The 26,731-nt window shown below is 44.7% G+C and overlaps 1 protein-coding gene across 8 annotated transcripts in view; it reads left to right on the plus strand.

Annotated features, from left to right (window-relative positions):
* PALM2AKAP2 (PALM2 and AKAP2 fusion) overlaps positions 1-22,708 on the plus strand; it is a 443,327-nt gene extending 420,619 nt beyond the window's left edge. For 5 of the 8 annotated variants that reach the window (XM_049635979.1, XM_049635962.1, XM_049635998.1 and 2 more), the window contains 3 exons: positions 7,663-7,841; positions 13,022-13,060; positions 18,733-22,708. In XM_049635979.1, the coding sequence (XP_049491936.1) occupies positions 7,663-7,841; positions 13,022-13,060; positions 18,733-18,831 (317 nt within the window). In that variant the 3' untranslated portion in view covers positions 18,832-22,708. The remainder of the gene's footprint in view (positions 1-7,662; positions 7,842-13,021; positions 13,061-18,732) is intronic. The other 3 variants (XM_049635954.1, XM_049635988.1, XM_049635971.1) reach the window with 2 other exon arrangements.
* The last annotated feature ends 4,023 nt before the right edge of the window (positions 22,709-26,731 follow it).

The following is a 26,731-nucleotide window of genomic DNA, read 5'->3' on the forward strand; positions in this document are numbered from 1 at the left end:
TTGCGGATTGCCTAGTCCATGAAGCAGCTTTATCTACTTTTCTTGGCATGGCTAATAACGTTTAAAAGATTTTTTTTCTGGTTTGTTTTATATTTTTTAATTAACTCATGCTTTTAATTAATTCATTGGAAAACAAGGAATAAAGATAAAAATAAAAGTAATTCCTAATCCTAACTGCTACCTGCCTAGGCTTCTCCATGCACATACGTGCATAGAAGGTAATATTGGGCTTATATTTGTATTCATTTCCTATCACTGCTGTAACAAATCGCCACAAATAAAGGGGCTTAAAACAACACAAATTTATTATCTTACAGCTCTAGAGGTCAGAAGTTTGTAGTGTGTCAGCTATGGATTGAATTGTGTCCCCTCTAAATTCATATGCTGACAACGTGGATGGAATTAGAATGTATTATGCTAAGTGAAATACAGTCAGAGAAAGACAGATATCATATGATTTCACTCATATATGGAATTTAGAAACAAAACACATGAACATGGGGAACGGAAGGAAAAAATAAGACAAATACAGAGGCAAACCGTAAGAGACTCTTAAATACAGAGAACAAACTGAGGGTTGCTGGAAGGGAGGTAGGCAGGGGATGGGCTAACTAGGCGATAGTACTAAGGAGAGCACTTGTTGGGGTGAGCACTGGGTGTTATATGTAAGTGATGAATCACTACATTGTGCTCCTGAAACTATCATCACACTATATGTTAACTAACTTGGATTTAAATAAAATTTAAAATAGAAATAGAAAAAAATTAAGTTAAAAGAAATTCATATGTTGAGCCCTAACCCCCAATGGAGATGGGCACTTTGTGAGAGGTAATTAGGGTTAGGTGAGGTCATAAGGGTGGGGCCCTTGTGATAGAATTAGTGCCCTTCTAAGAAAAGACACCAGAGATCTAGATCTCTCCCTATCTCTGCCATGTGAGGACCCAGTGAGAGGTGGCCATCTGCAAAACAGGGAGACAGTTCTCACCACAACCCAACCATGCTGGCACCCAGAGCTCAGACTTCCAGCCTCCAGAACTGTGAGAAAATACATTTCTGTTGGGTAAGCCACCCAATCCATGGCATTTTGTTATGGCTGCTTAAGCAGACTAAGATAGTGTCTGCCTGGGCCAAAATCAAGGTGTTAGTAGGGCTGTGTTCTTTCCGGAGACTCTAGGGCTCCGTCCCTTTCCCTAGAGGCTGCCTGCGTTTCTTGGCTCACGGCCCCTTCCGCCCTCTTCACTGCTGGCAGTGTGGCACCTTCAAGTCTCCGTTTCTCTGACCCACCTGGACCTACATGGTTACACCAAGCCCAACTGGATAATTCACGATAGTCTTCCCCACGCAAAGCTTTTAACTGCATCATGTCTGCAATGTCCTTTGGCCAGGAAAGCAGCGTCTTTGCAGGTTTTAGGGATTAGGATGTTAAGCATCCTAGCAGAGGCTATTCTTCTTCCTGCCACAGGACTGTTCATCTTATATGGAGTGAGGTTTTACCAGATGTCGTGCATGCACTTGTGTTTTCTTTCACACAGCTAATAAGTGGTGAACCAGGATTTGAACCCCAGCAGTCTGGCTGCAGAATCTGCATTCTTAAACCCCTGCAATCTCTCTCTTTTTTTTTTTTTCTTAAAACATTTTGAGTATTTTCCCATGACCTTAATTATTCCTTTAAGTTGGAGAGACTAAAACATGATTTGTCATAACTAAATAATACTCCATTATCTGAATGAGCCAAAACTAATTTAACCATTTTCCTACAGTCAGATATCTTGGTTTTTCCCACATGTATAGTTATAAAAAAAAAAGAATACAACGGTAAATTCTTATATGTAAGCTTTGTGCCTATACTTAATTATTAACTGAACTTGTGGGAGCTGCTTAAGTTAACTAATATACGCTAGAGAACAGCATTTCACCAATTGTTTTCCTTGAGACATCAATAGGGATTCTATGAAATGAGGTTCTGTGGTTAAATAAATTTGAGAAATGTTTCATACCTACCCTTGAATAAGTGATTCACAATCACAATAGCACTAAAACCTTAGAGAAGTCCTCTGGTAAAGTAATCCATCTCATTTTATTTTTAAAGCTTTCTTTAACCTAGTGTTTACCAAGGACTTTGTTAGCAGCAAATACCGTCTCACAAAGCAAAGCCAATAAGGCACCCTTTTAGAAACAGCTTTGGAATCATCCCCCACCCCCCAAGTGAAGTTGCTTACCTTCAAGCACCTTTAAGAGCTTGTCAAGTCTAAAATTACTCTAGATGAGTATTTACCCCATGAATATGAAAACCTAGTTCAAAAAGATATATGCACCCCTATGTTTATTGCACCATTATTTACAATAGCCAAATCATGGAAGCAATCCAAGTGTCCATCGACAGATGAATGGATACAGAAGATGTGGCATGCATATATGGATATATGTATTGTATATAAAATATATATTATATATATATACACAATGGAATATTGCTCAGCCACAAAAAAGAATGAAATCTTGCCATTTGCACCAACATGGATGGATCTAGATGGTATAATGCTAAGTGAAATAAGTCCGAGAAAGACAAATACCATATGATCTCATTCATATGTGGAATTTAACAAAAAAATACAAATTAAAAAACAGACTTTTAAATATAGAGAAAAACTTGGGGCGCCTGGGTGGCTCAGTCGGTTAAGCGTCCAACTTCGGCTCAGGTCACGATTTCACGGTTCGTGGGTTTGAGCCCCACGTTGGGCTCTGTGCTGACAGCTCAGAGCCTGTAGCCTGCTTTGGATTCTGTGTCTCCCTCTCTCTCCACCCCTTACCCACTCATACTCTCTGTCTCTGTCTCTCTCAAAAATGAATAAACATTTTTTAAAAATTTAAATATAGGGACCAAACTAATAGTTACCAGAAGGGAAGTGGGTGAGGGATGAGTGAAACAGGTGAAGGGGATTAAGAGCACACTTCTCATGATGAGCACTGAGTAGTATATGGAATTATTGAATCACTGTATTGTATGCCTGGAACTAATATAACACTGTATGTTAACTACACTGGAATTTTTAAAAATAAAAAAAATAGTAACTAACAAATAAATAAAGTTACTCTAGATGAAATAATTTGAACAAAATCCTGTTTACGAAGGAAACCTCCACTGAGAATCCCTGCCTAGTTTTACATCAAATGTCATAGAACTTGTATGCTCGCTGCTCTGTAAATATCAGGTACCAGCCTTTGGCCAAGACGGACACAGATGTGCCCTGAGGTCTGCATGACACTTTCTGTTAATGTTGTTTCACAGGGACAGTGACTGGTATCCTTCAAGAGAGCTATTTTGTAGAGTATGCAGTCCAGATGAGGAGCTAGACAGCAGGATATTTGTCATTGAAAACAGAGGCCCCTTTTAGCTATCATTAGCTCTATTCAGTCATTCACTGAATGGATAGACATACGAGAGCAAGCTTTGGCGGAGCAAGCCGGGATGGAACCCGGAGGTGCTGGGAAGTGCTGTGCGAGATGCGCACCAGTGAGCACCAAAGATAACCATCACTGTTCTGGAATTGTAATGGGGTATGTCCTCTGGGCCAAAGAATTTCAAGGGGCCTTACAGGGCCATGGGCAAGGGTGACATAGACTTCCCAGGCCTGTGGCAGAGACCATTTTGTATCACGTTCATGTAATGATCCCAAGACCCAAACGATGGTATTGTCTGCAATGTCCACTACTGGGGGAAAAGTATTAGAAGTCTCTTCACCATCCTCACTGAGAAGACTCTTGGCTGCAAACTTGGGCCTTCTGAAGAAGATGTTGAGTATGGAGCAGATCCATTTCCCCCTATTTGGCAATCTGTGTGATTCCAGGGGTTCTGTGCGTGGTTTGAACCATACTGGGGGTGGGAGGGTTGGAAATCACAGTGCCCAGCAGAGAAGCCCAGCAAAGCTGATTTCCCCTAAGACCAACTAAACTGATTCCAGAAGTCCAGAGGTTCCTACCTGTTACGCATGTGACCTCTAGTGGCCATAACCGGTAAAACTTGCTCCAAAGATGGGTGGTTTTGTGGGAATACTCGCAGGAAAGTATCTTTCAATGTGCAATACTTGATTACTTTCTATATTAACCCTTCACCCTCTTCACGATTCTCTTTCAGCATACATACCACCATATAAGTTAGCCATAATCAACACGATTTGGTTTCCAGACAAGACCCAATTCTGATTGTTACTTTAGCTAACGTAACTTGGGCTGGCATTGACATCTGAGTCTTTGTGGTCTAAACCACTCACAGATGTCATGGCATCGACCCTGACTACATCCCAGGGTTCTGTAAGGATCAAACGACATGAAGCCTATCTAAATAAATAAAATTCCATATAAATGTGCTTGCTATTACTGCAAAGCCATTGAGTCTGTGATTCTGTAGACCATGGTTGTTTTCTTTCATGGAGTTGGTGAAGACATTTAAGCTCTTCCGTCAAATCCTTTGTTGGGAATTTTGTCCCAACCCACAATCATGTAACAAGTGGCTGCTATGTAGATGTCATAACGTACTTACTGGTTCATTCAACAAACATGAGCTCCTGCCTTATGCCAAATACCCCAGTGGGTACTGGGGTCCAGCAATGACCAGGAAAGACAAAGTCCTGTTCTAATGGAGTTTACACTGAGCTGAGTTAAAGGATTCATAATGGCTGAAATTGCCCCTATCCTTGGTTGAAATGTAGTTTAACTGAGAAGAGAAGCTGAAAGACCCAGGTATGATACAATCCGGTATGTGAAAAGGCTTTCATAGAAGCATAAACAAAGTGCCTTGAGGCAGGGATCCCCCTGTGGCCGTGTGAAAGAGTGAAGTTAGAGCAGTGAATATGGACTCTGCCTTCTGGAAGATTAATGCTGGAGGGGTGACTTCTGGGAAATTATTTGGAGACCCATGAGGTCACCTGGAAAATGATCAACCTGGCGATTTGGTGTCTGTTTCTGGTTCTGGAAGAGTTGCCAAAATTGTATGCAGAACATGCCCTTGAAATTGCTCGTTCTTACTTGGTAGACATACTGTTCTTTGAGATTCTAAATAAGAAGTAACCAGATTCACTGGATGCTCCCTGTTTTAAATATTAACTTTATACACTATAAATATTTATTTAGTCCTTATACCAACTGCATGAGGTAGGTACCTCTAGCATCATACTCATATGCTGGTAGAGACCCTGAGGTAGAGAAACAGTAAGTAACCTGCCCAAGGTTATTTGGCTGCAAACAGTGGTGGATTCACCCCCAAGCAGCTGGTTCCAGAGCTGCATGCTCACCACTGTGCTGTATCATTTCTCAAGACTTCATCTCAAAGTCCATGGGAACTTTTAGAGACACACACAAGACATTCAGGGTAATACTGCCTGAGGTCTAGGATTGTTTCAAAATATTTCAGTATGAAAGAAAGGAAGGAGGGAGAAGCCATGGGGCTAATTATTTGGGGTGGCTGGGTGGCTTGGTCAGTTAAGTATCCAACTCTTGATTTCAGCTCAGGCACGATCTCACAGTTCATGAGTTCAAGCTCCATGCTATCAGCACAGAGCCTGCTTGGGATTCTCTCTCTCCCTCTCTCTCACCCCCTCTCCCATTAAAAAAAAAAAAAATCTTGCTATGATTTAATATAGTTGATAGATCTCTGGGCATCATTATAGCATTGCCTGTTTCCATAATAACAAATATAATCCATTGCTAGTGAATTTGAGGATTTTGAAATATTTGTTGTCTTACTGTCAGTATCAAAATACTTTTTATTAATGATCTGGGTAATTTAGGTCAAGGTAATGAGTTTTACTAAGTTATTGATGCCGATGGAGTGCCCTGTGTATTGAAAACTACTTGGCACCTAATGTGCCAAACATCATGGCCATATGCCTTCTGTTTTAACCAATAAGGATCGATTTTCCTGCCAAAAGTATTTGATAGACTAGCAAAATGTCTGAGTGAGAAGGAACCTCAAAGACATCTTCTTCCAAAATTCTCATTTTATAGCTGGGAAAGTTGAAGCTTGGAGAACTTACATGATCAGCCCAAGATAAGAGTGGGAACATTAAATGTCTGTGTACAGTGAACACATAGCTAGTTAATGGCAGTGCGAGAATTAAAACCTGGGTTTCTTGAACTCTAGGGGGTGGGGAGGGTGTCCAACTCCCATCAAGAGGAGCCGTGCCCAGAAAAGGTCTGTGGCAGCCCACGTGGAGAGTCTTCAAGCCCAAGTCTCCAGGCTTCACCTGTGACTGCAGCTCCGGCAGGCAGTTGCCAAGTTAGAAGTCTGGGGAGGAAGGTGAAGAAAGACGAGCCACCTTCTGCTTGGGAATGGAAGGGGTCAAATGGATCTTCATCCTCCCCTGGTGGTTTCCAAACTTTTAGATCCAAACTTTTAGGTTTTGTGTGTTTCCTCCACATCCCCTGTTCACACGCACCAGCTGTGTCTCCCACAAGGGGCATGGAAAAATCATGGCTGTTGCACCTGAAGATGCTTCTCAGTGGTGTAGTTGGGGCTCTGTGGCAGTGAAATCCCCCTGTGATGGGCCAGAAGTGAGGGCCAGCCATTTCCCAAGAGGGAAGGATGCAGACGGTCTTAATAAAAGTATCTGGAGTCACCACCACCACACCATCCCAGTTGACCTGATCTCCTTATCCTGAGAAGTCTTATAGGGCACTTCAAAAGGTAAAATCTCACCTTTCCCATGTCTGGTGCACACCTTTCTACAACACTGAACCTGCCTTTGTCGGTGGCATTCCTTCCTTAAGGTCTAGAGGTCTCAAACCACATGCTTTCCAGGACCCCAGCAGGTAAGGTAAAGAATGAAGTTGGCCAGGGGTACCTGGGTGGCTCAGTTGGTTAAGTGTCCAACTCTCAGTTTCGGCTCAGGTCATGATTTCACAGCTTCGTGGGTTCAAGCCCCATGTCGGGCTCTGCGCTGATAGTGTAGAGCCTGCTTGAGAATCTCTCTCTGTCTCTCTCTCTCTCTCTCTGTCTCTCTACCCCTCCCCTGCTCATGCTGTCTCTGTCTCTCTCAAAATAAATAAATACAACTTAAAAATTTTTTTTTAAAAAATGAAGCTGCCCAGTGTGAGACCGGGGTGACCTGGAAAGAACAAGCCTAGTTCTCACTCAAAGGTTTTACAGTGCTGTTTTGTCCATGCAGAAAGGCTCAGCAGGTCAGCTGCCCCATCGGCAGCTTCTGGTGCAGGGAAAGAACCTGGTGAGGTTCTTTTGCCTCATCTGGTACCATCGCCAGCACCCTGGGACCTCAGCACGGCATCCCTTTGGAAGAGCCTGTTTTCCTCAACTGCAAAAAGTGGGTTTCTGAGGCTTGAAGGCACTGCCCTCTCTGACGGTCGGATTCAGGAATCCGTGATGGAGCACATGTCCCCAAAACAACTGGAGCCAGTGTCTGACACGTATTTGCAAAGTGCCTGTGGGCCTCCTTGGTCTGACTGACTTTTAGCACTGGTGTCCTCGAGACCTTTGTTGGATGGGCTTGTGACATTATCTTTATTAGCTTTCAGTCCCTGTGCTCAGGTGACCAGCACCGTTCCGGGACCACTCTGTCAGAGGTTGCATTTTGCCAGTGTTCTCTTCTTTCTAGAAGCCGTCATGAGCAGACGAGCTTAGAAAGGGTGTTCTCTTCGTGTTGTTTCAGGGAAAATAGAGAAAGTCAAACCTCCTTCATCCCCCTCACCTGAAGGCCCCAGCTCGCAGCCTGACTTAGCCCCCGAAGAGGCTGCCGGATCCCAGCGGCCCAAGAATCTGATGCAGACCCTCATGGAAGACTATGAGACACACAAATCTAAAAGGCGTGAGAGAATGGATGATAGTAGTGTAAGTTTTTCCTCCTTTCCTCCTTCACTCGTCTGAGGGCGAGCGGCAGCGTGGCGTTCGGTGTTCCAGGTCAGGCGCGGGCGTGTGTGCACTGGTCTGGCCGGCATCCTGGTTCCAAAACCCGTTTCCAAATGTGTGGTTTAACGTGACTGGAGTCGGGTTTGGGTTTTTTGCCTTGTTTCTCAAAAAATGTTGATCACGCAAGGGGAACCGGAGCTGGAGCTCACGGGCACGCTGGTGGACGGGATGCTTGGTGCGTAGGGAAAACAAACAAACAAACAAACACGTAAGGACAACACGGGGGGGGGGGGGGAAGGACACGAGCATCCTGAAATCATCCCCAGGCACCGGGGAGCTGATGGCTGCCATCGCTGGCCTGCCCCGTAGAGATTTTATCTGCCTGGAGAACGGGGGCTGTGCCCTTCCTCCCGTGTCTGCTCCCAGCGATCCCCATAAACGTTACACCGCGTTGGAAAGGCTGACTGTGTCTTGGGCTATTACCAAGCCTGTGCGTACAATTTGGTAGGAAAGAGATATTTTAAATGACAGTTAGAAACCACAGGGCTACCCTGCTATCCTCAACCCTCAAGGCGGTTGCACGTGACACTCACACGAACCCTGAAGGAAATCATCTGCTCCGTGGTTTCTTTCTCCAGTAAGAGATGTGAGGGCTGCTGCTCCCCACAGCCCCCCCAGCCAGGAGCCCCGGGACCAGCCTCAGGGGCCCATGCCCCCCTCCTGGGAGTCTGGTGGCCTTAGTCTCTCCACATTCCCATCCCCACCCAGTTTCACTTAGGTCGTAAGTGGCTTGACTTAGTTGAATGCACTACCCAGTTTACCTGGACAGTCCTGGTTTGTGCCTGTGGTCCTGGTGTAATTTTTAACAGCATCCCCTTTCACCTTTAAAAGTGCCCCAGTTTGGATGATAAATGATTGGGTCACCCTAACCTCGAATGCTACAGGCTCGTAGCAGGATTTCCATGCTGACCTACTGCCTTTCATATCCTGGTTGACTAACTTAAAAGATTTCTGAAATTGAAGCCAGATACTGAACGATGCTTTTAAAATATTTAGCGGCAAAGAAAGCAGACACATGTAGAGCAGCCTGATGGCTCACTGCGTCCCCAGGCTCTCCCTTGGGTTTGTACCTAAGCTGCCTGGAATACTGATTCGGGTACTCTTGTTAGGCTGGAGCATTTGGGGGCCATTCCTCATTTGCACAGTGGGACGGAGCCTGGCCCTCCGTGGGTGCTGCAGACACTTTTGTTGCTTGGGCTCCTTCCCCAAGCCCATAGGGCTTCAGCCCATCAAATCACCTTAACCAGTCCTTCTTTGCAGCCCTACTTAAAATATGGAGTTTACCTTCAGGTATTTTCTGGAGCCTGTGCTTTTAACGCTTAGTGCTGTAAGTGGCTTCTTTTCTCCCAGTGAGTCCACACCATATGTCAGCAGCTCTGGCAGAAGTCAGCTGAGTGGACCCCTTGCATTCTGGCATGGAAGGGGAAGAACAAATGGAAACACTTTGCATGTGACCCATGCAAGTGTTTTCTGAGCACATTCTGCATATCTCTTGTGTGCGCCTTCTGTGTTGGAGGGCAGACATTAGAGGAAAATACTACCCAAAGAAGTGAAGAGCCGACTCCTGCTCATTCCACAGGCAGAGGCTGGCAGCCACCTTCATGCAAACTCAGGAGGCAACCAGATTGGCTTTCCCCTTTGCATTGAGGAAGCTACTTAGAATCAGCATTTTAATATACTGATTACCCTTCGCTTACGCAATAAAGTGGCAGCCTCCTGTCTCTATTTTTCTCAAGTAAATAAACATTTCAAATAAGGAAGAAAACCTACTAACTGATCAGGCTGTTAACATCCTCAGATCTTGAAGTCAAAGCCAAGTGTCTTGCACCATTCTTGATATTACAAGAGAACCAAGTCCATTGTTGTAGAAAATTCTTAGGAACAGAACAAAACCTATCCAATGCACTACATCCTCTTTTAAGAGACCTGAAACTTCAAGAACATATTCAGATTGCTTCTAAAGCAAATAGATGATCATCAGCCAAACTTCATTTTAGAGCCACGTCTGACCTCACCTCTTAGCCCTTTTAATTCAGGGGACCTTTTCTACTGTATCTACTCAAGTCACTGGAGAATGTGTTGAAGTTTACCTGCAGGAATGAACAAACCATTTGTTTTCCTAGCCGATCTCTGGCCCCTTCTTTAATTGTCTCTTCTACTGGAAGGCTAATAACAGAGAGCAAATGGATTGCGTGTCGTATGACTGTGTAACTGGCTTCCCTGTCCCAGAAGCTGGTAGTTCTGTTTTCCTGGTTCCATTCACCCACATTATTCTGAGGGGGAAACATGGCTTCTTCGATTGTCCACCCTCCAGGAGCCTCACCCAGCTCACCTGAGTCCAGTGTCACCTGACACATCCATCTGCCAGGATTCCTTCCAGTAAGTCACTTGACAACACTATGAGTCCCTCACACATGATCAGGACCAAACCATGTGTTTGCCCATAGGAGGCAGTGAGTTCTTTCTGGTTGGCATGAAAACAATTTGACTCGCTTGCTAAGGAGAAGGAAGACCTAAAAACCAAATGGGGCAATCGTCATGTAAGTATAGTGATACGTTAGGCACAATGCTATTATTGAGCGTGAAGGACAGAAGAAAGAGAAGACAGAGAAGCCAAGGGAAGCCATGCCTGTAGTTTCATGAGTGGTTTTTGCCAACCCCCGAGAAAAACATCATGGCCATCAAAACAGATTCAGTCCCCCCACCCCGGGAGCAGCAGTGGTTGCTGGAGTCCTGTCCCCAGGTCATTGCCAGCTACAGTTTTCCCACTTTATAAAAAATCGTATGCAGGCCAGGAAGGAAACCTCTGGCTTGTGGACCCCCTGCCATGGGGATGGTGTGAGGGAAGGAAGCTGTAACATCCAGTAGCCTTTTTCATGTCCCTGAGCTGTCCCCCTCTTCTGCTGGAAACAAGGTGACGGTCAAAGAACGATAGAAGATGGGAAATTAAATCATGACTCTTGGAATATCTACCCACACGTCACTGCATCGGGAATATTAAGTCATCTGTGGATGTTCTGCTCATTTCGCAGTTGGTGAAAAAGTCGATAACAAAGGAACGGGAGAAAGCCCCTTTTCTTGAAAAGTTCTCCCCGAATGGCCATCACTAACTCAGACCTTGAGCAGGTGCCCACCCGCCAGTGTCCTTGTTCTGTGTGACGTGGTCACTAATGAATGTCTCTGTGCTGAAGGCTTCAGCCAGCCCCACTGACAAATGGACCCCTCACCTAATTTGGGGGTAAGGAGGTTGCTACCCCACCCCTACCCCCTAACCCTGGCTGTTTACCAGCCTTTACAGGGCCTTTGTAAGAATGTTTAAAATGGCGCCATTTTTCATCTGCCAGGATGCACCTGCCATGCTGTGAGGGGAGTGGGGGCACTGAACTTCAACCCCGCCCCCCACCCCTCACCCCCTCCGCCTGGTGCTTTTGTGCAGTGTGTGCACTGCACATCCAGATGCAGCAGTCCTGTTCTTGCTGTGGGTTTCTCTTATCTGGAAATGTTTTCTTATATGGAAATGTGCCCTTATCTGGGCCCGATGCCATCTCTGGTCAGTCATGTAACACATGATGGACTGATGAATCATAGTTTCCTAGAGGGTTCCTTGATGCCTTGCAAAGGAAAGATATGTAGGCAAAACTGTTTTTCTGGCCAGCTATTCTCCCAACCTGACCTGAGCTGAGCCTCAGAAAACCATGGGTTCTTGAGTCAGTGATGCTCTTGAACAGGTTGGTGGGTTTGCTTTCTCTTTCTCAATTAATGCTGGTCTGCATCCCAATCACAGTCTCCTGGGGCATTCAGCCCCAGCCCCAGTTCTAGCATAGGATCTACCCTTGGTCGGTTTTCTACTGTCTCTCTTGCACCAAAAATAGATACTGAGAAGTATTTCAGCCATCCCTGCCTGTCTTGAAATAAGAAAAGACCTCACTTATTCTCCTGGGGTAAGTCAAAGCTGGGGGCTAAGCAGTTACTGCTTTCCTGAGAATTCCTCGCACACGTCCCCCCCCCAACCCAAGACACCCCATGGCCCACTCTCATTGAGTGGATGAGGGAAGCGCACTCAGGGCCCCACGCCCCAGGCTCCACAGGAAGCCCAACTTACAGTCAACAGTGTTTCATGCTGCCCAGATTTCTCCTAGCTGCTCACGAAAGAGGAGGTACGAAAAGAGGAGGAAAGCTCCAAGCTCATCAGCCCCCAGTCATCAGCCCAATCAGTACAGACTTGTAATTTTCAAGCTCTTACACATTAGAAGCAGTTAGTGATCACAGACATATGATCCCACCTAGTCATCCTATGGTTGCCAACGCCAAAGCCCAGGAAATGCCTCCAGTGTCCTAAGCTGTGTAAATGTGAGGTCATCACCGCAATTCCAGCAGAGGCTGGCCAAAGCTTGTTCTTCTATGTGATCTCCCATAGCTGGCCCATTTTTTTTTTCTCTGAGCTTTTCTTGTGGAGGCTTTTAGTCTCCTACAGGTACTAAAGGGTCACTTCAGTTGCTACAGGATCACCCCACTCTCAGGAACTTATCCAGACCCCCAGGATAGTGATGAGGGGGGCCGTGGGCCTTCCCCAGGCAGTGCCGTTCACAACTCACCTACAGAGATTCTGCCTCTACAAACCTTGGATCCAAATCAACTCCTGCCTGTGGTTAGTGTCTTTTTTGTGGGGGACAACGGGCTACAGGACCGCTGTGGGGCTCAAAGGAACTACAGGAAGAGAAAAGGCTATTTGGCTACGGATTCCAGCAAATCCAAAACGGTCATCAAAGACCTTGTTGGTGGGCAGCTGGTTGCATACTGGGGCGGGGAAGAATCTTGTTAATTCAAAGCACAGAAAACAGAAGCGACAAATCTTGAATTAACAAAGTATGGCTTATCTGATATTTTTATCAATGCATAACAGGGTATCTCCTCGCTCCAAAAGATACAGATTTTTCAATAAACTAATATCAGATGAAGCGAGTCTGGCGTGGGTGTATAATGGCCTCCCGTGTCACTTCCCCGCTCGTCTGCCCCCAGCGTGGTGCCGATTCCCGGCTGGGGGGTGTTGTGTGAGCGTGTCTCTGCTGTGTACTAACCCTGCTCTTTTCCCTCTCTGCCAGTACACCTCTAAGTTACTGTCTTGCAAGGTGACTTCCGAGGTACTTTTCCACTTGTTTGTCTTGGTGTTCCTGCATGCCTGACCCAAGTGCATGCTCTTGTGGTTGGCCGTTTCCTGACATGTTAAAGGAGAAGGGCAAGAAAGCAGCTCGTCTCCATATTTCTTTCTTCCAGCCTTTGCAGAACTGGGGACTGCCTGGAAATGTTGGGGTGTATGCAACAGTGCTACCCGCTGCTGTGGTTTGCTGTGCTGTGTAGGGGGGGCTGGAGAAGACCTCGCCCTGCTCACGGATCTGGAGGGTGTTTGCACTCGAGGGCACGGACGTTAGTTTCTCCAGGCACTGATAGCAAATATACTCGGGTCTGGTTAGAAAACAAGGCCGCTCAAGCGGACCGAGCTGTTGATTCTGACCAGTCCTTTGATTGCCATAGCACAAATCCAGAGAGTTCGGCTCCGTAGCCTCAGGACAAGTTACTCCAACACCGAACCATCCCAGTGCCCACTTCCCTCCCTCCCCCGATCTTGAAACCTGTTTTTGTTTGTTTTAGAAGCTCCTGTCAGTATTGAATTTCCCCGAACCTCCTCCTTTCTGTACAGTTTCCTTTTACACAGATTTCACAAATACCTGTGCTGTGAAAAGTCACAGTGTTTCCTTTTCCTCTATTTTTAAATATTTTTCCTTTTTTTGATGAGAAAACACTGTTTTCCTATTTTTTTTTTCTTTAGCATTTGACTATTTTTAAAAGAATTATTTTAAATCTACAGCACTGTGGGGAGACTCATTCACTCATTGGCTCGATTAACAATCTAGTGAGGACCTAGCAGGCACCAGGCACTTTTCTAGGTTCCAAAAACAGAACAGTCGACAAAACCAAGTCCCTGATGTCATGGAGTTGGCATTCAAGAACAGATAACAAAACGATAAAGTCCACCTTTCCAGCTTTGACCATTCTTATCATTTTGTAGTATTTGCTTAATATTTTAAAAATAAACTAATATGGCAAATACCATTCAGGCCCTCTTGTTACTTCTCCCAGTCCCCACTTCTCTCTCTCCTGAGGGGTAACTTCTCTTGAGTTGGGGTTCATCATTTCTATGCATGTTTTTACATTTATATTTCATGTTTCTATACATGAATAACATCCTATGGTTTTGCATGCCTTAACACTTTCTAAAAATGACATACTGTAGCATCCTCCACTCCTTACTTTATTCTGTCTACACTGGTTTTTTTAATAGGTTTATTTATTTATTTTGAGAGAGAGCGTGAGAGAGAGAGACAGAGCATGAGTGGAGAGGGACAGAGAGAGAGAGAGAGAGAGAGAGAGAGAGAGAATCCCAAGCAGGCTCCGTGCTGTCAGCACAGAGCCTGATGCGGGGCTCAGTCTCATGAACTGTGAGAATCACGACCTGAGCCAAAATCAAGAGTCAGATGCTTAGCTGACTGAGCGACCCAGGCGCCCCTGTCTACCTTGTTTTCAGATGCGTCCACATTGTTACTTGGGGCTCTACTTCATTCATTATAACTGCTGTATAGGATCCCTTTGAATGACTGTAGCACTATTTATTCATCCTCCTATTTCCTATGGAAATGTTGGTTGGTTCTCTCTCTCTCTTGATTGGTTCACTTTTTTTCTTTTCTTTTCTTTTCTTTTTTTTTTTTTTTTTGCCATTACAAACAATGCTTCAGTGAATGTTATTGTACATGTCGCTTTGCATAACCTACAGAAGAGTTTCTATCTATACGTCTAGGAGCGGAAGGACTAGTCATATAAGGACAACACATCCCCACACTCATTACATACTGCGAATTATTCTTCAGAATGGCTGTGCTAACTTATAGCACAATATATTTTTAAAACCTCCCTATTTTGCAAAATCTTTAGAACCAGAGATGGGAGCTGATGATGATCAGTAATTTTCTTTCATAAGATATAAAATGAATATTGAGAATATCATTCCCTGTACCCTCCTCAGTGACTAATTGTGCTTCTCATCTTGGCAATGGCAGTGGAAGAATTCGGCCCTAGGCCCCTATCCCCTCTGAGTTAGCACCATTAAGAATAACAAAAATCCAATCGAATATATTCAAGGAAGGTAAAACTGGTGCCAGTCTATCTTCAGCTGAAGAGAAATTTAGGAAGACAAAATGTTAACGTAAATAGGGTGATTGACATTACTTAACCCCTCTGCCTTTTGTTACATCCCCCCAAATACAATTTTCTCTGTTGATGTCTAGGCAAAGTTCAGCAATTTTCTGGAATCCCCGCAAGCACTGGAGAGGGAAAATTCATAGCAGAGGGTTGTTCAAAGACAACTGATTTTTTTCCCCTCCCACCAGGTCTAAATCTGAATTTGCAAAATCAATGAAGCCTTAAATCAGGTTTTTCTATTATTATTTTTAAACTTTTTTTGTTTTCCCCTCTCCATTCCTACAGAGTATAATTGCTCTTTCTGTTGCTTCTTCCAACAAACTATTTTACTGTTTTTAAAAGAATTATTTCAAGTCTACAGAACTGTAGGGAGAGTCACTCACTCATTCACTCAGTTAACAATCTACTGAGGACCTACTACGCGCACCGGCACTGAGCCGCGGGGCAGCGTGGTGGCCTAGGGCATCAGCTCCACACCCAGGATTCTGGGTGCCCATCTGAGCTTCTCCTCCGCCTTAACATTGGTCAACTTAACCTCCCTTTGCTTCAGTTTCTTCCTATGTGAAGTGCGATTAACAATAGTAATAATAGTAATAGTGTGAATCCCGTAGGACAGTCAAGATCGTAACAGTAAGTGGTGCACAAGGACATGTGATGTGTTACTAGAGCCCTGAGGCAAGTGCTTTTTTTTTTCTGCCCAGAAAAGAAAGGAATGGGCTTTAGGAAATAAAGTTCATATGCAATAACTCAAGTGTCAGAGCTCTAGATTTGCTCTAGAGAAACACACACACACACACACACACACACACACACACACACTGCAGTACTGTACTCTGAAGTAATTATGGAACAAGTGCTCATTTAGATGAGCTATGGCCTAACCCTAAAGGGCTTGGCCTTTGAACCTTCAAAAGGCCATCGTAGAGTGGCCCCTGAGCCAGTCCTGGATCAGAAACCTTGTGCACCTGAAGACAATTTGACCGCAAGGTTGCTGGCTGTTTTTATCACGACCCGTTTATTTTCCTGTCTTTGCCATTATGAGAGGCTCTAGATGTCCTCAGAAATTCAGTATCGTGTTAAGCAGCGTACAAATTAGGGGAATGAATTAAGAAAAGAGCCTTCGTTATTGGCGTAAGTGAATTCTTTGGGCTGCAGCAAGCAGATATTCAAATCCAAGCTGTGCTGAATATTTCCATAATTATAAAGATTTCCCTGCCCGTAATGCTTTCTGGTGGCTAAGCTCCGTGAGGGCAGAGGCCGTTCTATCCTCGACATAAAGCACTGCACCTGACACTTGGTAGGAAGCCAGTAAGTATCTGTAAGATGGATGGAGAGACAGATTGTAACACGGGTTCCTGAAGAACAAAGGAGACTGAATTTATTTAACATGATTGAGAATTACAATAGAGCATAAATAACAAGACAAGGGACCATTCTTTTCAGAGCCATGATTGATTTTTAGCTTTTCTGGAAGCTTTTCAGTTTGTATCTACAACCGGCCAAGTGAACAGATGAGCATCTTACACAATGTCGAGTTCCTTATAAAATGATAAAATGTTATAAAATTTAAATTATAAATTATAATTATAAATTATAAAAATGCCTCATGTGTTGGAACACCACTTCATAGCTTACAAAGCCCCTTCGCATAATGACAGAACTAATGATTGTTTGAAAACTATGCGCCAGGATCTACGCTAAGTGCTGTGCATACATTGCCCCATTTATTCCTCAGGCCAACTCTGAACTGTAGTTTTTATAATTCCCATTTCACACATCAGAGAACTGAGGCACAAGGTAAGTGACTTTTCTAAGGTCACTAGGGTTTAAATCTAGACTTGCTTGGACTCCAGGGTCAGCACTGCCTCCGGAGAAAGCCTGGGAAAGACGGCAGGTGCTGTTTCTATCTTGCAGATAAAGAGATGCCATGAACGACACCAACGTGTTCCAGACAGGACTGGAAAGAAAGGACTTCCAGTTCCAGTCCAGTGCTGTTTCTCAGTACCATGTTACCACGCACTGACCTTCTAGAAGAATCCTCTATTTACCTACACCAGATTTGGAAGCATTATTTGCTCCTCCTACTGGTTTCTTATTCTTACGTATGGGATAAGTGACCATGGTATGCTTACACAAGACACTTTGTGACATGGCTTATGTGCTTAACAACGACCATTCATTTAGGAGACATGGCTAGTGCATCCTACATGTTAAGTCCAGCTGTCCCTGCTGGGGGCACTGGGGACAGCTTCCCTGAGGAAAGCACACTGAAGCTCTGGGAAGTGCATCCATTTGTCAGATGTGCAAAGAAGCAGGTTGAGATGGACCCCCAGACCGTTACTCTACCCAGAATTTGCTTGTGCCTCGGTTCCCACCACTGCCTGTCACCTGCATCTCCTTGCTTCTCTAGACTTGCCAGCAACTCTGTCCCTTGCCAAAATGATTATTCTTAGAATAAGCAAAGCCTTCATTGCATTTTGGATCATCAACCAGTGTTGGCTCTGCTAGACTTTTCTTTAATATCAGAAACTGCATGTCCTAAGCGAATGCCACAGTAATTTAATTGGTTGGCGTGCATGGGCTCCCTTGTGGTGCAGTGCCATGAAACTGAGCCATTTCTCATATGTTGGCAACCCGAATGTCATCCATCTTGATCAGACTAAAGCTGAAGCAGCCTGGCTGAAGTTTTCCCTCGGGAGTTCACAGACTATTCTAGCGAACTGAAGGGAGGGAGGCCTTACCCTGATGGTGGTGAGCCTATCTGTCCTTGATGTTGTCACCTCGCATTTTATTTATTAGCATCTGTGGCCCTGACATTGCGTTGGCATGCTCGGATTGCTTTTTATTGGCCTGGGAAACTATTTTTCTTTCCACTTAGTTTCTCTTGGCAGTTTGGTTATACCAAAGCAGACTTTTATGATATAAATGTGATCATAGCTTATGTAAGTCCACAGAGCTTGAGAGATTGAATCCACACTGGTCCAGTTGTTTGGAATTATTTTCCAGTTTACTTGTTCACAAAGAGACTAAGACGGCCTATAGCTGTGCTGTCCAATATGGTAGTCACAGGGTCCCTGAGGATATTAAAATTAAAATTAATTAAACTTAAATGTTTAGTTTCTCAGCCACACTAGCCTTATTCCTTGTGCCCCATAGCCATGTAGCTTAGCGGCTACCATATTGATAACACAGATAGTAATGTCTGTCAGACAGCACTGATCGGATGACATGTAGAGATCTGTGTTATCAACACACTTAGTGCAGAGTGAAGTGTGGTTCAAAAAGAGGTGCAGAACATTTCAGGGTAATTAAATCTTTCTATATTGAAAACTGTGGGTCAAATAGCAAATGAAATCTGGCTTGGAAATGAGTGCATATCCGGAACCAACCAGCCTGCTTTACTGACCATGTCCCTCCTACCTCCCAGCAGTATCAGACCGTCTTACGTTCCCTTTATTATATGCTATTGAGAAGGAAGGAGGAAAGACATGGAGAAGTTGATTTGTGTACATAGTGAACATCCATGAACTCTGGTTAATTTTTTTCCCTCTCTCTTCAGGTCCTTGAGGCCACACGGGTTAATCGAAGAAAGAGCGCACTGGCCTTGCGCTGGGAGGCAGGGATCTATGCCAACCAGGAGGAAGAGGACGATGAGTAACAAACTTCCTTCCACCCAGGAAGCTTCTTTGGTGCTTGGGTTACCAAGAAACCAAGCAATCAACACATCGAAGCATTTTAATGGAATATTTATTGAAGTGCAAACAAACTCCACAATCCTTATGTAGACCAGAAGCTGCAATGACCAACAATTAAAAATAAAGTAAAAAGAAGCCTACCCATCAAACTCTATAAACACCCAGGAGTCAAAAGACAAAGGATTTTTTGAGACTCAAAAGAATCACCTGGATTTGGACCAATCCACAATTGATCCAAAAGGACAAAGCAGTAACAAGCAAATCAACATGGTTGCTCCAGGCGGAATTGAGACCAGCCTCGCTGGGTGATGACAAACATTGGTGACAGGGCCACTTAGAGCTGCAGAGCCCACGCCGGTGCAATCTACAGGGTGTTGGAGACTCCCTGCACCGGTTCCCTACCGTCGCTCACAGCATCAGAGGTGTGGGAATAACTCCGTTTACTCCAGCAGCCGTAAAATGAAATGCAAGTTTCTCTATATCTGCCAGGAGAGGCAATTAGGATTCCATTTCTCTTACATCTAATTGTTTTTAATTGGGAGCAATTAATGATCGCAATATATAAAATCCACCTTCTTAAGACAATGTTTCTTCATGTTGCAAACACAATCTATTCTACATGAGGGGTTTGAGAAAGAGGGAGAAAGCCAAACCAAATGGATTATTTTAGCTTTAGGATCTCGTCTGCTTGTAGTATTGACTAATTTGCCGTTTATGAGAACACATTTTCACAATTATGTTTCTTCATATGAAAACTATATTTAGTGGGCAACAACTATTTTTATGATGGGATGGGGGGAGTATATCCATGTATAAAATCTGTACACATCCAACAGCTTGGCTCAAGATGGTGGGGGTATTTTTAGAGTGGCAATAATTGAAAAAAGGGCAAACTCTGCCTTCGAGAGGCAGATGACAGGAAATAAAAAGGTGTTTATAACTATATTTTATATTATAAAGTGGACCTTAGTAGGAAGAATGACAGATTATTTTGGATCAATCAGAAAGGAATCATTAAAGAAAGGACATGAAGGTAGACAGAGAAACAGGGAGGGAGAACGTGGGAAATTAAGGAAGTAACAGATATTATTTTTGCTGAGCAACCAGCGTTTTTCAGAATGATGAAGAGAAAAATATAGAATAGAAATCTAAGTGCAGGCTTGGAATCAGCTACAAATCCTAAAGATGGTGTGTGTGTGTGCGTGCGTGTGTGCGTGTTTGTGTGCGCGCGTGTGCGCGTGCCCGTGCGTGCCCGTGCGTGCTCATGCACGTCCCTTTGTGTGTTTGGGTAAAGTGTGTGTGCAAGGATTAAAATTCCAGAATGCTCATGGGACAAGGGTGTACAGTTATTTCCTCCAAAGCTGTTTGCCAGCGTCAGGAGTGAGTGAGAATTTCTTTTTTATGAAAAGGGATATAGAGGCACCGACCTGATGCAGTATTTGTAATATTAAATTGACTTAACATGGTATTTGCATGAGTCACAATTGCAAAGTTTTGAGCAGTTTTGTAATTTGACATTTAGAGAAGTACCGTATTTATTCTCATGCTTTGTATTCATAGCTTAGTATACTGTAAAGGATGCCAGCTTTAGCTTACTGTCATTTAAAGCAATATGATATGGGTATTCAATAATTGGGTGCCCTGAATTTCTGGATGAGAAAAGTTTTTAATTCTGGCCATGAGAAAAAACACTGACCAGCCTTTCTTTTTTCTATTTGTTTTAAAACTATGGTTTTTAAAAGAGCAATAATGAAGCCAGACCTCACTAAAATTCCTTTTTGTTTTTATACTGTTATGTCACAAGCTCTAATATGTTATTCTGACAAATAACAACTCCACAACAGTGTGTACGTAGATGTTAGGCACATTACCTTTGCTTCTTTTAATAGTGTAGTGTTGACTTTAGGGGGAAAGTTTATTCACAGGCAAGCGGTAGGCATAAAGTAGAAATGCAACCATCTGATAACTTACAAGGATCCTTTAAAACTGCCAAAGGAACCTGCAATTTGAAGCCAAATTCTAGAGATCGGTGGCTGGCACCATCTTTATGTGGTATATTCTCCTGAATATCGTGAAGGAATATTCAACAAAATGTGCTAGCCATTGGGGACACAAAACAAATAAGATCCCTGCTGCAAGGAATTCATTTTCAAGTGGGGGAGGCTGGCATGGAGACAGACATTCCCAGGAAAATGAGGTTTGTGTTAGACTAGAAGTCCTGGCGGGTGAAACGGGAGCCCCCAGGAAGGCTGCCTTGCCTGAGGATTTTCAGCGTTCCCATGGCAGGCATGTGACTAAAAGATGGGACAAGAGCTTCCTGTGGCTCAGGGGTACAGTGGCAGCTAGGATGGCTGGAGAGCAGATGGTTTTATGAGATGCACAAAAAAAGAAACATGCTTCGTGTTTTCTGGACTAACTCTGAATCTGGTAGAGAACACAGACTTGATATAGACAAACACTGTCTTTCCCAAGAGGAAACAGCCCTCAGGACCCACCTGACGTTGTGTTTTGAAGGAAGCCGGGTCCCCACCCATCTTAAACCTACATTTGAGAAGAGAATTTGCAGCTGAATGGGAAGCTTAGGAGGCCACACAATTCGTGGAATCTTTTGGAGGCAGACAAATTGGCCTTTGACTACAGTTGACTGAACCGGAAGCATTGCCTAGAGTTCTAGCAGGGATCCTTTGGTCCTCGCTCCACGTGTAGATAAGGCAACAAATGCAGAGTTTCCGTGAGCCTCCCACAGTCACAGCGCTGCTTAACTGTGGCCCCTACATCTGCAACATTCGCTTGTTCCCTCTGCTGCCTTCTGAGGACTGCTGTCGATTTCCTTGGTCCACTCACTTAGAATCCTATTAAAATGTAAATTGCAGTTCCCTTGGAAGAGCCAGGTTTTCTCTGTGCTCTTGAGTTTTTTCCTCGTTCAGAAAACATCGGGCTTTGTACACAGCACCGTGCTAGGCCCTGGGATCCCAAAGGAACCCCTTTAACCTTCTGAACATGCAACAGACCCCTGGAGGAGAGTCATTACTGCCTAATCCATCAAGAGGAAGAGGCCTGTCAAGGAAATTGGCCTCTGATGCTCGTCCCTGCCCCCAAATAGCACGCAAGCTTGTTAATCTCAACTATAACAAATGTTTAGATTCTGTAGATGTTAAAAGCTTTCCTGAAAGCGTTCCCTTCCACAGTGTTTATAGATGTTCACTTTCCTCGGGAGCTGATTAACTACTGACATGCCTTGGCTCTCTCATCCAGAAATTATGGAAACAGGGTCTGTCAGTGGTAGGAGGCTGGGCTGTAGTCTACTCGGGTGACACAATGCAATTTCCTTGCCTCTTTACACCTCTGCATGCTGCCCACCTTAGACAATGACGTATAAGCAGTATATAGATCAGTGTCCACGTACATACACAACACAACACAACACACACATATAAGGTGTAACAAACACTAAGACAGTGTTGACTCTTGTCTCTGAAGACAAACATTTTTCCAACTCAAGAATGGATGTAATTAAACTATGTATTGAAAAAAAAATAGCCTAAGTGTTTAGAGATGGTGAATATATCCAGTTTTAGTGACAGAACCAATTTCCTGAATTTTAAGCATTCAGTGAGTGAACTGCCAGCTTTGATTTTGTGTTGCCCTTTACCCAAATGACTTTTTTTTTTTTTTGGGGGGAGGGGGGGGGGGGAAACAGCAGCAATACTGTGTTTGAAAATTATACTCTGTATCTGGCTCTCCTGTGTATGTTAACCACTTAAATGTTATTATCCTGCTTCAGTTTTATAGTGATTGTGAGGCATTCGATGCAAGTATACAATTATTTTCTCATTAAAACCCGGTGTGTGCTGTGTTTTTTTATAAACCATGGCTACTTGTTTGACTGGGGGTGGAGAGAGGTCAGAAGACGGACCCGCCAAACGGTGACACGCAGGCGCCCTTGGCCTTGACTTCTGTGTGTCGGCATCTGCCTCTCGCATACTTGAACCACAAAGGCTAAACCAGCTGGTGGGGCAGTGGTCCCCAGCCTGTGACAGCCTGTCCCAATGCCCCTTTTTGCCATGCTGTCTCCAACTGCCCTGGCTAGAGCCTAGAAACCTCTGACGGGACCCCGGAAATGATTCGGGTACCTCTGGATGAGGTAGGTGTACTCCAAGGTCAGAGATGGCTGGGCAAACAGTAGGACAAATGGTTAAAACTCAAGCTTTGCATGTGGCTCCTGGGTTCTAATTCTTATTATCACATTCTCAGCACCTGTATTCAGCTCTCCTCTGAAGAATGGAGAATTTCAGACTTTAAAGAGCATATGAAGACCACAGATTAATCAGGAAGCTTCTTCCCCAAATTTCCTCGTGCCCTCCTATCTACTCCCTCATGGCCACTTCAGGGTCCAGCTGCCCCGTTCACCCTCTGGCCCCTCACACTTACCTGTAGCGCAGACCTTCTGTCTCCGGTTCCTCCCCACCACCGCCACTCTCCTTGGGGTCTCTTCCTCCATCTCTTCCATCTACAGGACTCCTTCCAACATTCTGGGGCAGCGCGTTGTGATCAGCTAGGGATTCCGCGTCCTGGTCATTTTTGCACCCATCACTACTATCATCTGGGGGTGCTGGGCCACGCCAGGGAAGTCACGTGCACAGGGCTGGGTACTCGGAAGGGGTTGCAGAGTCTGGTATGTCAGGGTGGAAGGGATCTTCAGGGATTCTCACGGAGGAAGCTCTTAGGGCAAAACTAATGCGAGGCATTACTACTAATGGGTAAAGGGCGGATATGCAGGCTTTTTGCTGTGACCTAGACCTATGGTCACTACTCCGGGTTCATCCCTCCCTGTATATATTGGTGTCAGACAACCGTTGTGGGACACATGAGGCCATGAAGTCACTTTGGAGCATTGCTCATTTTAATTATGGGATTCCTATGCCATAAGAGTGTGGTGACTATGTATCTCCCTGCACAGAACCCACACAAAATTCAGAATGGGGCTGCTGGGAGCACAGAAAACAAGTGGGGAATCGAAAGGGAGACTTTCAAAGGCTTTAAAGATGATACCAAGGCAAAGAACGGGGCCTCAGGAAATACCTGCAGGTGGCATACCAGCAATTTCTTTTTTTTTTGTTTAAGTTTTCTATTTTTTTATTTTAGAGAAAGAACATGAGCAGAGGAGAGGGGCTCCTAAGAGGCTCCATGCTCAGGGTGGAGCCTGATGCAGGGCTCGATCCCACAACCCTGGGATCATGACCTGAGCTGAAATCAAGAGTCGGATGTTCAACCACCTGAGCCGCCCAGGCGCCCCCACGCTGGCAATTTCTAAATGCCGCCCAAGCATTCAGATGTTTTCTTTCCGGGAAAGAAGAATGTTCACATAATAAAAAAATTTTTTTTTTGTTTTAATTCTGCCATGACCTAGTCATCTCAGTGTCAGTCAACCTTGACGGGAGAATTATCCAGATGCTTTGTTCTCGGTTCACAGGTAGTAGGCTCCGAACAATTGGAATGGACATGCTGGCACCTGGCAAGGTAAAGTCACAAACCTCTCCTTTGCTTGGTTTTTCTCTGCCCACCCACTGAGGCCACATTCTGTCTCTGCAGAGGTCTTCAGCTGTTTATACTGATGTGCCTCAGGGGGAGCACTGGCTCTCCTGCCCCAGCAATAGTCTGTGTCACCTGGAGGGCTCATTAAACACAGATTCAGCCTTCTGATTCAGTACGTCTAGGGTACGCAGCCCAAGAATTTTCTAACCAGTTCCCTGGAGATGCTGCTGGTGGTGATGGTCCAGGAACCTCACTTTGAGAATCACTGATCTGGAGTAAGTAATGAACGAGGTCTGGGCATTCCACTTCCATTTGAAAATGGGGGAATTGATGCATGATTTGTAAGCTGCAGATACAGTCACACATCGTTCTGGGTTGTTTTGAATATTTGTCGGGGGCTCTTGTGCATTTGTCCAGCATATCAACTCAATGCTTTGTGGGTCTTGGTGAGGCAGAGCTTTGATTCCATTCAGACTGTCGAGAAAAGACAACCTCCCCACCCCCAGCAAAAAGGCTGAGCAAATTAAGAAGAAAATGTAAAGAGAAGATAATATCTATCATCTATCTATCTATCTATCTATCCAGACTTTGATTCCAGGGTAAGATCAAGGGATTCGTTTGATCTTTGGAAGAAGTTTTTATTGTCTGGGGTGATAGCAACATCAGGACTCCATACGTGTTGTTTTGCTTTGTTTCGTTTTGTTTTACTAACATGGTTGCACGGTTTGAGATAAGATGCAAAATAAAAGGCCATTCTCATTTGGTCTAGAGCAGCACTTCTCAATTCGGACTCCATCTGAATCACCCGGAAAAAGCTTTAAAGTTTGGATTCATTAATGGCTGGAGCCCAGACATTAATACAAATTAAAAGCATCTCAGGAGAGACTCATATGCACCAGGCTTGTGCCTCACTGTCCAGTTCTGTGGCCCCTAAACCTGGCTGCACCGCACATAGGATCATCAGGTGTTTTTTAGAGAGACTGGCCCTTGGGCTTCACCCCAAGATCTTCTGATTCATTTCGTCTTAATTGGACATGGCTATGAACGTGGGCATGTTTTAGTAGCTGCCAAGATTGAGAAGCTAACATGCAGCCAAGGTTGAGAATCGCTCGTCTAGTGGAGAAATGTGTTTGCCTCACAATCTGACCCTCTACAGAAAGTTCTTGGGGCAACATCAAAATGAAATGAATAAAAGGCCTTGAGGAGCTGAACTGGACCCTCTCACGGGTCCCAGGAGACAGAGGGCAGTGTTGGTGACTGAGGGAGGGACTCTGCAAAGGGGCTTTGTTACTCCTTCTCTGATACTCACAGCTCTGCTCCCTCCACCCCTCCAGCTGACAGCAGGCCCAGTGGTTAACACTTGGGTAAACTGAAGAATGAAAAAGCTACAAGGGAGGCATGTTCTAGCCTCTAATAGCTGCACACTGAGAAAAAAGCCCAAACGGACAAAGACCAAAAATGTCACCGGACTATTTCTGGGAGATGAAGCCAAGGTCATTCTTTCCGTTTTCTTCATAAGCGTTTGCAGATTTCCGTGGTATAAATATTCCTGCAGTGGCTGACTTCAAGATGCCAACAGTTTAACAACTGGTTCCCAGGATCCCTGAAATTTCACAATTGGCGGAAAAAAAAAAAAAAACAACTACTGTGATTAGAAAACGCAGGCTATCCTAGAGGTCTGGAGCTAGAGCTCTCACTAACAGAGCTTTCACTGGCCTGAAGTGGCTCTTCTGAACCAGTCCCAGCAGGTAGCAATCAGGGACTCGGGATTCTGACCATCTCGTGTAATGATCATGATGAGTCCCAGGTGGCAAAAACAGCCAGCCTAGGTCATGTGCACACTCCTGTTGCTGGGGTCTGTGGTGGAGGAGAGGAGAGGAAGGAATGCCGGGAAGACCACGTATGTGAACCCAAAGAGCCCGTCCTGCAGACGATGTCCCTGCTCGTATGGGTATTTCCATTGTCACTGTCAGTGTCCCTCTGACAAACCTTTGGGATCAGACAGGGACCTCAGATTTGAGGCTCACCACTTCTTCAGTGGAACCTTTGACCATTTACTTACTCTAGATTGGATTTCTGACTTCTGGAATTGCTGTGGGGAATGAATATAAATGGTTGGTACGGATGTGCTCAGAGTTTACTTCCTTGAAAGCCCTGCATTCAGTCAGCAAATGCTTACTGAGTGCCTACTATGTGTCCACCTCTGCGCATATGAGGACAAATGAAAATGAGGCTCGTTCAGATGGTTTCGACTGGAATTGGAGGGGCTGTTAGCATTGGGAATGTGGGGACAGAGCTGCTTCAAAGTCAGGCAATGTTTCCACAGCT

The sequence above is a fragment of the Panthera uncia genome, chromosome D4 (genome assembly GCF_023721935.1).
Source record: "Panthera uncia isolate 11264 chromosome D4, Puncia_PCG_1.0, whole genome shotgun sequence".
Taxonomy (NCBI): Eukaryota; Metazoa; Chordata; class Mammalia; order Carnivora; family Felidae; genus Panthera; species Panthera uncia.